This window comes from Eufriesea mexicana, unplaced genomic scaffold (assembly GCF_001483705.2).
Source record: "Eufriesea mexicana isolate 0111107269 unplaced genomic scaffold, ASM148370v2 scaffold1532, whole genome shotgun sequence".
Classification (NCBI taxonomy): domain Eukaryota; kingdom Metazoa; phylum Arthropoda; class Insecta; order Hymenoptera; family Apidae; genus Eufriesea; species Eufriesea mexicana.
This window is the reverse complement of record NW_016909636.1, coordinates 312,730-327,795: the sequence shown is the minus strand read 5'-3', so window position 1 is coordinate 327,795 and position 15,066 is coordinate 312,730. Positions and strand designations below refer to the sequence as shown.

The following is a 15,066-nucleotide window of genomic DNA, read 5'->3' as shown; positions in this document are numbered from 1 at the left end:
AATATAAGAAGATAAAAGCGTTGGTTCATATAACCTCTTTAGAATGTTCATATAAGAGACAAGTATCATACAGATTGCTAATTTTTATAGAATTTTAATTTTAATTTTCAGGAAATGGTTTTCTAATGCTTAAAGTAATATATAAAAATGCAGTACGTAGACGGAATCACTAAAATGTGAAAAAACTTTTACTTTCGAAATATTCTGTACCAGTATCAGATATTCTACATGTAATACTTGAATGCTAATAGGAACGTTTTACATACATACATTTGATTATTTTTATTTGTTAATGGATATATCTTAGTAGCAGGTATGCACGCGATTTAGTATGAAGTGAACAGTGTCACCGTTCACACGCTGCACTGACACTACACACGTTCACTTCATCATACCGAACGTAGAAAGTATGCATGTGATAAAAATAAAGAATTTGAAAGCGACCAAATTACCGTAATATTAGCACGGAGATATGGTATTAGGAAATCAGTAGTTGCAGACATTAAAAGTCAGGCATGTTATTTAAAACTATACACCTGTACGGCATGTGTGACAATAAAATATTAGATCCTGAGTTTTCAAATACCTCTTATAACATGGCGGTAAGAAATTATTAAGTTTTAGATATTTTTCAAGAATGAAATAAAAAATAATTTTATTTAAATAATCTTTTTACATTATTTTTCATTTAGTCTGTCGACGTCTATATTTTATTATTATTGGCATTCACATTAATATCTAATGTCGTATAACAGGTATTAATTTTATACTAAATATTATGTAAATGTTGTATAAATATTTTATGATATATTCCATAGATCAAAGACTGTTATGAAATTATTAAATCGATTAGACTAACACTATACTTACCAGCAGAGTAAATTATTCAAATTTAATAAATTCCAGTTTGTCAATATATCGCCTTTAAACGGTAAAAGTAAATATTAAAGATGAAGAAAAAAACGAAGATTAAATATATCTAATGGAAACCAGGATACTTTAAATTCAATTTGCACTATAATTTAAGAATTTATGGAATTGCTTATAGAAGTATGTAATGTGATAAATATTACATTAATGACTCAGTGGAAAATTAGCACAGGTGTATTTCTCTCACAAAACGAGATAAGTATAAAAAGATACATAAAATCCGTATTTACATAAAGAATCTTGTTATGATCTTTCTGTGAATATCTATAGCATTATGTTTTCTTGTATAAAAATATATAGAATAATTTTTCTGTTACACTCCAATGCTATCAATTCTATTAATCTTCAAGTCATACTAAATAATACCAAAATAATATAATATCAAATAGTATCAATTTATATTACTTCTCCAATGAGGCTCGCTTAGCATGTTGTGTACAAAAATTCGTTTATTCGTGGTTATGTGGTGTTTGGAACAGAGAAATTCCTTTTTCCCACAACAACCATTTGTCACACTGCCAGTGTTGTAAGTTGCGTAGCAAAAAGTTGAAGACAGCGAAAAAAAACGTTTTATTTGGGAACAAATGTAACATGTTTTTGCTTTTAAAAAAGATTTTCGTAAACTGGTACAAAGGGAACCATTGTAGCGACGGAATGGATGTCCTGAAAATAGGACAGACGAAATAGCGACGGTAAAATGATTCAGACAGAGAGGAATTTTTTCGTTTCTCATTGTGCTACGTACTCGTTGGTATTCGCATTCTTCTGTGCCGATTACCGATTCCATTTCACTTTCGTCACGATAAACTCGAGTTGGTCGCTGGCCTCCAGAGGTCAGGTTATTTTGTATGCAAGATGTAATCTCGTTGCTGCGCGCACACACATATGGGGTATGAAAATATGATCAAATTAGGTCAAAGTTGCTTTTCGACTTGTCCTTATCGCTACTGAATTTATTATTATTATTATTATTGTTGTTGTTGTTATTGATATTCTTCTACTTCACTCTCTATAATGAGAATTTAATTTGTTACGTGGGGAAAAAATTATAGTTATTTAGAATTTTACATTTTGATCTGAGGTTGAGGAATTGAGAAGTAAAACTAACACTGTTCAACACGAATTTTAATCTGTGATATCCGTTGGGTGATTCATGTAGAGTTTACTTCCCTGAAAATGAATCTGTAATTGAAATTGCTCCATCGTTCTCAGTTTTTGAAAATTGTGAGTTTTTCTAAAAATATATGATTTTGGACTAAAATGAAGTATTATGAAAAAAGTAAGGATGTTAGGTGGTTCATTCTTATTTTAAAACTTAGGCGAGAGTATCCCGAGTTTATCAGTGTCCATAATTATAATTATTCATGCTTTTCGATAATTATAATTGATCATCAAAATTTAAAAATGAGGTGACGAGCGTACTTCTTATGCTCTATTCTTGCGTTTTTACAAAAGGTTTCTTATCTAACACGAATTTTCTACACGGTATCGTATTCCGTAAGCTTATTCGAAGAAGAAATCATGGAACAAAATTGTTGAAACAGTTTTCATTTCGATTAAATTGAGAAAATATTCGTCGGTAATGCGTATACGGGATTTTACCGCCACGCAGCCATTGCTCGCTTCTCTAACCTAGACAGTGACGTAGCTACGCGTAATCCCAGTACCAAATGCAATGGAGCTAACATATAACAGTTTACGAAAAAAAAGTACCAATTTCTAAGAATTCTATTGAGACACATTTCATAGCGTTTGCATAAAATCTTTTACCAAATTTGTGAGTTTGTATTAGGCAAATATGACATTAAAGCAGGCGATAAAAGTAGAAGATGTTAATTATTTTACATTTTCTGTGCGTAAAGATAAAGTTTTACATTTAACGTAGCTTAATTTATCTTAATTTACGTATTATTATAAGAGTTATTTTCAAAGTATAAAAGGAAGATTAAAATTTACAATAGGTAGAAAGTATCTTAAACTAATTACTAATTAATGACTAATTTATAATTAACTTATGACTAACTCATAACTAATATTTCAACTTGGTGCATAGGTCTTACCTTGTTATCACTTTCCAAAAATTGTTCTCTGGAAAACGGTACCAATTACCAAGTCTCACCACGTGAAGGTGGCTACGCATCGAAGTTGGTCGCACATTGTGCCCTATTGGCGCTATCCGTATCGAAGATACCCTAATCTAACTCGAAGTAAAATAAATTAAAGCGAAGGTACTGACTCTTTATTTTATTTCGTGTCTTACAAAGAGGACTTCAATTCGGTATACTAAAACTGTACTGTCACAACGCTAAGGTATTTCATTTCAACAGACTCTAATATTTCCAAGCTCTCATAAAAATAGGGAATGAAATATGAAAGATGTGAGCAAGTGAAAAATAGCGACGTGTCCGAACGAGTTCGCAATTACTCGAAAGACTGACTAGCCTACGCGATGTACTCCCGTGTAAAAGACAACTTCATGCCTCAGCACCTTCTTGATTGGGTCTAGTCTATCCCAGCCATTACCAACCTTGCCATGACTTACTCGTGAACGAAGGTAATCAACGAACCGATGAGACACCCAAAACCTATCCGAGGGCCTTTTAACGAAGTTTCTAGTCGGACAACGTGCACCCTGCCCCACGAGGGAGACACGTCCATCACCCGTTGTGCAGTGGGACAGACGCCCCAACTACAGGACTCATACCCCGCTTGTGTATGCGTTGGTAACCAGGACGATTAGGGCTGACAGACCCTCGGACTGATACCGGGTGCCCCAGTCCGCTGATCACCCTAGATCTCAACGCACAACGAGATCGACAGTGGCAGAAATGAGTATCGGAGACGAACCGTGAGAATGACTTACGAGGCGTGGAGCCTGTCGAGTACACGGGAGTACGTCGCGTAGGCTAGTCGGTACTTAAGAAAGATCGCGATTATCGCGAGAACAATTATGTTCTATTTGGTAAACGAGAAGGATAAGAGAAGGATACAGTATTTATATAGTTCGCTCCAAGTTAGGTAGCTTAGCTTTGTACAGGTAGTACGCACATGAAACAAAACCTAGGGATCTATCTTATAACTGCTTAAAAATAGACGCACCCATCCCAATGTTTAACGATATTTTGGCGAAAACCTGAGAAGAAAATATATAAATCGGAAATGAAACGCATTAATAAGAAATTAATAATAAAATACAGCAAAGCGGATAGAAATCAGAAAGATCAACGAAATGAAATGAACAATCTAACGATGAGACGTTCGAATCTTATATGAAATATTCGAATTCTTAAATAAAAATCAATAGAAACGAAAAAATATAATCTGAAAGGAGAAAAAATAATTAAAACCTGAAAAAAAAATATTAGGTCTGAAAATAAAAGTTATTAACAATCCAACAATGAAACATAAATAAACCAAGGACGAAACATTCGAATATTATACGAAATATCTGAATTTCTGAATATAAATACATAGAAACAAAAAAATAAATTGTGAAGAAAGAAAAATAATTAAAACTATAAAAAAGAAATTAGACCCCAAAAGAAAAATTATTATTAAATTGTTTAAGGGGTTGGGGTGTAGTTGGGATGGTCAACCCTAACCTCGCTTCTAACCTCCTGCCCGTCCGCGCAGTAAGAAAATTTTAATGTATCACTTCCGAACTCAAAGTGACAAATAACTCAAACTGTCGTGCGACGCCCTTTATATATCCCCCACTCAACCGAAGATCGACGGAAATTTCCGGACTTCACCGATTCCATTAATTATCATTTTTCCATTATAATATCCAATAATTCGTTAATTTTTTTCAATTTATTATAGATTTATATTGTGAACACTGTCGTTAACAATATTAATTTGTTATTAACAATCAGTATAATAATTTATAAACTTTTTGCAAATTATAGGTTCTTTTTAACATAAGTACCTTATAAGTTAAAATAATAGCCAATAATTTATTAATTTTTTCATTCTCATTATAAATTTATGTTGTGAATAATTTCTAATTCATAATAAATTCGATAATTTATACACGTTTTATAAACTAAAACTGCATTTGCATCTCCTCATAGAATAAATTTCTATGATACACATATGTATGTCAAAATATTTTTATTTCCTCTGTATTTTTGGCTGAAATGAAATATTACACGAAAAGTGAAAACGTTGGAAGATTCATTCTCATGTTAAAAGTTAGGTGGGAGTTTATTTTTTAACTACTTCATATTAAAGAGTCATTCATATTTATGTATCGAATAACGAACCTGTTTCAAATGACAAATGATTCAGAAAAATTTCTTATAATTTTACGATTAGTATAAGACTACACGAGATATATGTATTATATGATATAATATATGACATACACATGTGATATATATAAGAAATGAGATGTACTGGGCGATGATTTGATTACGCATAACTACGGCCCTGATGAAGCTAGACGGATGAATAATGGCGGAAAAATTTCGCTTACAGGTTTGCGGATATATATTTTACCGTCCTATGAAGATCGAATGTCATTTTAATATTGTTCCTAGATGGTTTCTTCTTAAGAAAAGCCTATAGAATACGCTACTGTGTAGCAAATTCGTGTTAGATGAACAACTTTTTCTAAAAATGTAAGAATATTTATAGAAAATACGCTCAGGGGTTTATTTTTTAATTTTGATGACCAATTATAATTATTCAGCAACGCGAATCATAATAATTATGAACATTGATAAACTTAGAATATTCTAACCTAACTTTTAAGCCAACAATGAACCTCCTAACGTTCTTACTTTTTACGTAATACTTAATTTTAGACAAAAATCGTATCTTTTTAGAAAAACGCACATTTTTTGAAAACCGAGGGTGATATCGCAATTTCGATTGCAGATTCGTGTTTAGAAAAGTCAGCTCCACGAGAACCGTTTATCGGATATTACGGATTAGAGAAAAGGTTAAAATTTGTTGGACAGTGTAATGTGAAACGTGTATAGAGTACAGACTGCTTCAATAGCAGTATAATGATGTAACAATAACAGTGGCCAGTTAAGCAGAGTCGTTAATAGTTAGATAATTGTTGTATATAATGTAATTATTATTTATATTATCATAAATAAAAATACGTTTAAATAATTTACTTTTGTAAATGGTAAATATTTAAATTTACGTATCTTTGTTTATATATTTATATATTTGTATGAGGAGCTATAATTTTGAGAATAATTAGTTTAGTAATAATAGTAATACCAAAGTAATATCTTTCAAATTTAGCAGAAGTATCAAGTTTAACAGAAAAGATTTCTGAGTGCAGAGAAAAATTAGTCATTTCTATTACAACAACAACAACAACAACAATAATAATAATATTTTTAAATATAATTCAAATTTATAAAATAAATAGAAATACAATTTAAAAGCCTATAAAATTATACCAAATATAAATTACAGAAATGAATGAGGATCATTATATTTCATTGTATAATAATTTTTATTCTATCCAAAACTCATGATTCATTGTACGAATATCACGTATTTGAATTGTATAAATATCATTTCAAATTTCCACATTATTTCAATATAGTTTTTCGATATCAATCCCTTGCACTGTGATTTAATTACGAAAAATTATACATCGAAGTAGTATTTATTTCTAATTACCCACTGTGTACCAGTTATTTCATGGACGATAAGAATGGATAAAAATTTGAGAAATTCTAAGAATACTGTGTATATTAAGACGCGTGAAATATAATTATGGTCGCGTGATTAGTATAGCTTATAGTATATAGCTATAATATACTATATATAGTAAAGCTTTTAGTATAGCTTATGATCTCGAAATTGGACACGAAGATCGTAGATCAGTGTAGATCATTGTAGTGCAAAGAATTAAGCACCATTTCTCTTTTTTTTTTTTCTTTTTTTTTTTAAGAGTAAAGAAACGAAGATGAGTAGTTCATTGGGGCATGCTCGAAAGATCAAATCGATAATTTGGTAACGTCTGTGGTATTTAGGATTAAAGAGTCGATTATACGATCTCTCTGTGTTGAGTAAACTTCTTGAACCAAGGTTGGTTTTCGTTTTGGCGAATTCCTACGCGAACCTTCGAAATCTTTTGAGATTGCGTCATAGCCTTGTCATCGGCGTTCCTTGATCTCATTGCTACTAAAATACGAAAACAATCATGGCCTTTCGACCAAAGGCACAGCGAATATTTCTACCGCCAAAAGGCACTTGAAAATTATTTTAAAAGCCACGTTAAAAGTTACGTAAAAATTACTTAAAAATCATATTTGATAATTAATTCAAAATTACACGAAATTTAGGTAAAAATGATCTAGAAATTACGTAAAAATTATTTGAAGTCTTTCAAAAATTATTTTAAAAAGTATTTCAAAATTACGTTAAACGTTATGTAAAAACGAAAGTAATGCAAGAATTACATAAAAATTGCTTCAAATTGTATAAAAATGCCTGTAAAAATTACTTAAGATGGTTTGAAAATTAACTTAAATTTATATAAAAATTACACGAAAATAGAATTTTTATATAATAATTAATATACCTACGCATAAATGAATATTTAATCAAATATTCGTATTTTTTAAAAATTGTGCTGCAAATAAATTAGAAAGCAATAAAAAAAGAAAATTATACAATAACTATAGAAATTAGCACAAAAATGTTTGTGAAAATTCTTGCCCGCAGGATTCGAATAAAGGAATACTAGACTCCGATGTCTAAACTTAGGATCAAGTACATTTAGGTTTATTTTAAAGTTAGAGTCAGATAATATAAACTATTTATTTGCGAACATTAAAGTTTGCTACGAGCTAGTTATTAATAGATGGAAATTCCATTCTATCTTTAATCGATTCTTTTGCAAACGAATTTTACTTAACCTCAAAATTTGTAATCTACCGTATGATATATGATTTTTCTCACGTATTTTGCAAAGCAAACTGTTCATTAGCGATAATTTCATCGATATCTTCTGTTTTATAAATTAGGAATGTAAAACAATATTTTTACTAAATGTGATCTCGTTTTATTTTACTATCCCAAAGATATTTTCTTGATTGAAAATGGAATTTTCTTAGAAATCCCGTGACTGTTTCTATTTTCTACACATTGATTGCACGTTGATCGTGCCTTTTTGGCAGAGCCAATACGAGTATAATGCAGGCCCTGGGCATTTTGGGGAATTTTCAAATTTCATTATTTTAAAATTACTTTCTAAAGTTATTTGAGGGTTAATCTATTTTTGAATTGATGTAATATATTACAGATATTTCGTGAATTTCACACGAAGAATAAATTAATTTATAATATTTATAATTAAATAAATAAATTTTATTTGTTATTTCACGAAATAAGTTATTTGCTATTTAATATGGTTATTTGTTATTTGTTTTTGATGAAAATGTCAAGTTTTTGAATATACAATGTTAAATGCTTATATTATTACTGATTTTTATTAACACGATTGATATAATTATTATTTATATTTCTTGTTTGATATTTATTTCGAATATTATTTTAGAAATAATTTTTGAATAATAAATATGTTATATTTCCTCGAATAACAAATTCTTTAATTTATAATTTAATTGATCAAATAAAGAAAATAATATCGATTGGGAAACGTTACTTATCGAATAATAATTAACGTCATTTGAAATAATTATTTTTAAATTATCGTTCGAAATAAATTTCGCCTAAGTCTGCTCGTATCTGCGTAATTATAAGTTGTACAGTTACTTATTACTGTACAGTGGTATGGACTATTAAAAATAATACGCGATGGTATAACATCATAGACTACTAAAAATAATATAAAATAATTTGAAATTAATATCTAATAATGATATTAAAGTAATATCGAATAATTATTATTTTATTTTAATTATTAGTCGAAATATATTTCACTCGGATCTAAATCCAGTTACTAAAATTATGAAACATAAAATCGTGGAAAATTATCATTTCATAATAAAATATTAAAAATTATTAATTCAATGATTAGTTCGTGTCTATTTTACAGAAAAAGAAAATATATAATTTTATACACGTATACATGTATAAAAATATTTTTACAAATCGTTAAAAATAAATAGATAATTTATTTAAGGAATTTTATTTGTGGATCACCCTGTATATACGGTTTTCTCGTTTATTTAATTTTTCATGAAAATAAAATGTAATAATTGGAGTAGCTTTTGGAGAACAAAAATTATTTTGAAAAAAAAAAATTCCATTATTACGTTGCCACTTTAAATAATTCTAGCAGATTTTGGCAGCAGTTTCTCGTTATAGCAAGGAGTACAATAAAGTTTAAAGGCTAAATCGCTTTGACAAATTTCTGACGTCAATTAACGACTACTGACGCAAATTGATTGCGAGAATTATTTTGGGTGCTATAATAACGCAAATATAACAGATAAAAAATATTTTTTGTTTAATTAGCAATACCATCGCACGTTTAATAAAAGATTTTTGATAACGAGCGAAGTGAATTTGGTTTCAACGTATGTTGTGAAATATAAAAATATTTATTCATCCATTTTTCAATTTTTAGATTTTTTTTAGAGATACAGGATTTATAATTTTCTTTTTCTTTAATATTAAAATAGGAATTTCTAATTTTTTGGAAGTATTAAAAAAGGAATCTTTAATTTGTTAAAAATACTAAAATTATAATTTTTAATTTTGTGAAAATATAATAGAAGTATAGGATATTAAACTAAAAATAAGTAGTATGAAGATTTGAAAGAGAAGTACATTTTAGTGTGAATTAAAGAGCTTTCTTCCTTCTAATTACAGGTTCACCAAACCTCAAACGTTCGCAGATTGTATTGGAAACGAGCTTCCACTTGGATGGGAAGAAGCTTATGACAAGCACGTGGGTGCATACTACATTAATCATGTCAATCGTGAGTTTCTCTATTCATTTATTTATTTATTTATTATATATATAATTATATTTAATATTTATATCTAATTAACCATTAATAAATGTCATATCTAACTGTATTGCAAATTTTAGTCTTGAGTCAATTTGGTAAAAATATTCTTACACTGATTATGTGATCTCAATTATTATATATACTTATAAAATTAAGAAATTAATTGCTTACAATAATTAATTACAAATGTATTACAAATTTTAATTTCTTTTATATATATAAATTTTGTATAATATTTTTTACATTATATATATATCTATTTATATATATAATACTTTTATTTATTATGAACATTATTTAATTATTTTTAACTGATACACTTTAAAAAATTATAATATGTGATAGTAATTTGATGAATAATAATCAGAAGATCCATATTTCAAAGTTTATATAAAAATTTTCTTTTTATAATTGTTGTTTGCTTTTAAGTTCTCAAGTACCTGTTTCTTTAATAACCAAATGTTGATAATAATGGTAGTATATCTGATAGTTAATAATAAAAAATTAATACAATAATAATAATATATTGATAGTAGTTAATTTTCTACTTCTCATGCAATGCATAATAATGGATATCCAGTAATAACTATAACTGATCATCGCATTTCAACATTTTTGTACTTCCATCATAATTACTTGTTTCCCTTCAGAATCAGAATTTTCTCTTTATAATTGGAATTTTGAAAACAAAATCAAAACTAAAGATTATAAGTAATTATAATTTCTTTCTTTAATTTTAGAATTGGGAAACAATCATTGTTATGAAACACCAATTTTACTAATTATCAATATATTTTGTTTATAAGTTTTACAAATTTTTGAAATAGTAAAAAGACTGCAGTAGTCATTATTAACAAGCAAAATACATAGTATATTCAGAAATATATTCAAAGATGGACAATAAATAATTCATACTTAAGTATTGTATAATTTCAAAGCAAAATATTTCATATTTGATACACAACCAGTCACAGAAAAATATTCTGATATGAATATAATTTGATTTTTATGTATGTTACATAAACATCTAGTGAATAAAAAATATATTGTTATGCTAAAGTATAGTCATTGTAGAGTACAATTTGCTACAATTACATTATATGCTGTATCAATCATAATAATATAATAATGTAGAGTATAAAGCTATATTGTTATAAACCTTAATAATATAATAATATGAAATATAATGCTGTAGTATATGTGTATATATGTTAGAGTATAGTTAATATCAAGTATAATATTTATGGTAGTGATGGAAGAGTGAAATCATAGTAGAATGTAGAATTAAATTGTGCGTACCAATATTTTTGTAACTGATTATATAAGAATGTAACTCTCTAGTAGTGGTATTGTAAAGAATTATCAAAAATTCTTCTCTTACTTCCTATATTTCTTCTTCTTTACTGTTTTCAGTGTATTCACACTTTTATTTCTGTTCAGCTGTTCTTTATCCTAAGTTGTTATTTTGATCACGTCTCCTCACTTCCAGTAAATTTTTTAATTTTGAAGTTTTTAACCTTATGCAATTTTCTAATACTTTATTCTTTTATGTTTTCTAATATAAAATTAATCTTCTTTTCTCATACATTTGTTTCTGTATATTTATAATTGAAGAAAAATTTTATTCCTTTCTTTCTTATTTAATTTTTTCCTAAGTGATGTCATGATTCAAGAAAGGAAAAATAATATATTTGATTTGCAATTTAAAAGTAGGTAACACCTATTGTTTTTGCTCAGTGTTATGTATCAGATTGTAGCTCTTAGTGAAAATATCTTTTTTAGTCTTTATATTTACAAGAATAAATATCTTTTTCAGTCTTTATATTTACCTTGAATTTTTCATGATATTTTGAAATATTGTGCAATTTAAGCAAAATTAAAATATCATATGTACATTATAGCATACTATATGTAGATTATTTCAAATATGTGAATTATTTTATTCGAAAATCTCACATGTGCTACATTTTAACTGTGTCATAGATTTTTTTACTGTATTATAGTACCCTGCATTACATTTACTAATAACAGGTTAATGTACTGTGCAAAAGGTGACTTTTCAAAATTGATATTCTTTAATTAGAAAAAGACATTACTTCTCAGTATTTAATATATAGCATTTGAAATATGCAATGTATTTCTGCATATGTCTTACACAAGATACGAAAGACATATTAAATATGAAAAATAAATAGTATATGATTAAAACAAGTTTCTTATCTAGCTTCCATTTTATTACCAATTTTCTATGGAAATATGCATTTGCATAAACATTCTCAGTTTATTTATTATTACTTCCAGTATAAACAGAATATCTTCTTGGTGCAATCAAACTCATTATTATAATTTTATTATCATCTTATTTGCTTCTTTTTACTTGGATAATCTTACTTAATTCCTTTCTAATTTTATTTTCATATCTCCTACCTTTATTAACTTCGATAGACTCCCCTTTCCTATATTGCCTGAACACTCCATGCAGTATAATCATAAGCACTTATTGTTAGTGGAGTAAAACTACCCTTTGACTTAAGAAATTAGGTGTACGATATCTGCTACACGATTAGATATCTCACTGATATTGATATATTTAATAGTAATTATTCGTTTAATTGTTTAATTCTAGTTATTTCAAACGACCAATAATTATAAAAATTAGAATATTAAATATTTAAATTATTTAAAATTACTTTATACTAACATTAATAAAAAATGGTGAATATTGAAGATTCTAGGTTAGAATACCCCCTTAACCCTTTCACTTCGAGCGCCGCTTATAAGCGACATCCACGAGATAACTTGTGGATACTTGCGCCGCATATAGGTGGCGTCCACGCGATGAATTCTGGGTACGGGCACCCCATATATTCGGCATCCAAATAATGCGTATATAAGTGCAATCTGTACACGATTGTTTTATTCAGCACAGTTGTTATTTAAAACTTAGGAAAGCGTACAGAAATACAAAGAAATCACACGCACTGTGCATATTTCTGGCGCGTGCTTCTGTTCAATGACGGTACTTCGACGAACTGAACTGTCGAAGCGAAAGGGTTAATCTTGCCTCTTTTTGGATCGTTTCAGAGACGACGCAGCTCGAGGATCCAAGGCAAGAATGGCGAGCCATTCAGGAGGCAATGCTTCGAGAATATCTTCAGACCGCACAGGACGTACTCGAGGTAAGTCTTGAGAATCCGTTTAATTATTTTCGCTACTATTAAACTCGCGAATCGTACATACCAAGAGGGCAATTAACAAGGAACGTCGATTCGTGTTTTATAATGCAAGTTTGCGCACCAAAGTCTCATTAATTATACTTTATCACACGATACTTTAGCAAGTTGTACCACATGCTCGAGGAAAATTGGTATTCTCGCGAGGAACGATATTGTTCGACGAAATTTTATTTCCAGGATTTTATCATCAACGCCATCTTAACACTTTATCTACGGATGACGCCATTTGACGTCAAATTGAATATTGTTATTTGTCGCACGAAGGCAGCAAAGGGATACTGTTGCTAGCAACACCCTGTATAAACTATTTTGTAGAAAGGCAAGGAGTGTTAGGATAAGTACATTAAAAATTTGTTAATTTACAAGATATTAGAAGTTATGTAGAAAATATATTCTTCAACGTTTCTTCTTCTATTTATTTGTACATAAATTACTTCAGCAATCGAGAGAAATTTTTAAATAATATCTCAATGAAGATTTTGTTAACTTAATAAAATAATTCATTTTCAACACAGTTTGATGAACTATTTTGTAGAAAGGCAAGGAGTGTTAGGATAAGTAGGTTAAAAATTTGTTAATGAGGAGTAGGAAACTGTCAAGGAAGTTGCCTTTTGGTATTGTTTTGATCATCAGTATCTCGATTTTTATGGTTAGAGAGGTCTGTCGTTTCGGTGGGTCAATCACACATGGGTCTAATCTGTTGAGTCTGATTGTTGGTTGTATTGTTGTACTTGTTCTGTGCTTTTGCGTTAATTACATCGCTTAGTCCGCTAAAAGGACAGTGAGACATGTCTAGCCTTCTGTGTTGCTGTTGCAACGTCATTTGTTACGGATGACTATTGTTGGTTGTATTGTTGTACTTGTTCTGTGCTTTTGCGTTAATTACATCGCTTAGTCCGCTAGAAGGACAGTGAGACATGTCTAGCCTTCTGTGTTGCTGTTGCAACGTCATTTGTTACGGATGACTGTCAAACGTCATATAAATGTGCGAAGTAGCCGCATACATTGCCTTAGTTGCAGTTAAGCTTTTAACTCTGAAGTTTTATTTATTATTCGAATTAAAAAATTTTGCGAGAGTGGAAAGGATGACTAAAGAGTGACTACATAAGGACAAACCAACCTTGTGACTCCGTAGATACGGTGTTAATTGCAGTTCGATCTTGCCTGGGGCCCCTAGACCAGTAGCAACTCTTGAAACAATAGCTGAATAATCGTCGTGGAAAATAAAAGTGTTGTCTATGCTTTGCATAAGGACAATTCGATCATCCAAAAGTGTACGAAATCGTTTACGTATTTTCTAGGTGGCGTTGAAATAACAGTAGAGCTTCAGAGCTTTCGAGCTTTCGAGCTTCCGAGCTTTGAGCTTCCTAGCTTTGAGCTTCCGAGCTTTGAGCTTCCGAGCTTTGAGCTTCCGAGCTTTGAGCTTCCGAGCTTTGGCATTTGAGCTTTGAGCTTTGGGTTTCGAGCTTTGAGCTTCTTCATTAGGGAATCTAGGGGGTTGATCTTTCGGTCTATAATTCTTTCTGAATTATTTATTCTGAAAAGCATTATTTTTCAGAAATTCTGTACAGTTGCTCAAATGTATACTGTAAGTATGCTAACAAATACTAAAAATATGCTAAAGTGTATACCAGAAGAATGTACATTTGTATAGTAGTATTCCGAGTTTATTATAATTTTTTTAAGAGATGGCAGGCATTTTTACATTGCATTTGTGTTTATTTAAATTTCCTTGAAGAAGAAAATTATGTAATAATTTCTAAATATAGGGTTAGTCTCAATTTGATTCTCGTCACGTATGAAGAGGAGATTATCATATATATTGAACGTTTCCTATGCATGTACATGCTTATTCAATATGTTTTCATAAATCGCTGTATTTCATTTTCTACTTCTTTAGTTAATTTTATTTTTTAATTTATTTTTCACGTCCTGTGTATTTC

General features: G+C 29.2%; 1 protein-coding gene across 1 annotated transcript in view; it reads left to right on the top strand.

Annotated features, from left to right (window-relative positions):
- The window catches only part of kibra (WW and C2 domain containing protein kibra), a 99,242-nt gene that overhangs the window by 31,963 nt on the left and 52,213 nt on the right, over window positions 1–15,066 (top strand). Inside the window, exons 3-4 of the mRNA XM_017901195.1 lie at window positions 9,745–9,854; window positions 12,972–13,066. Of these exons, the coding sequence (XP_017756684.1) occupies window positions 9,745–9,854; window positions 12,972–13,066 (205 nt within the window). The remainder of the gene's footprint in view (window positions 1–9,744; window positions 9,855–12,971; window positions 13,067–15,066) is intronic.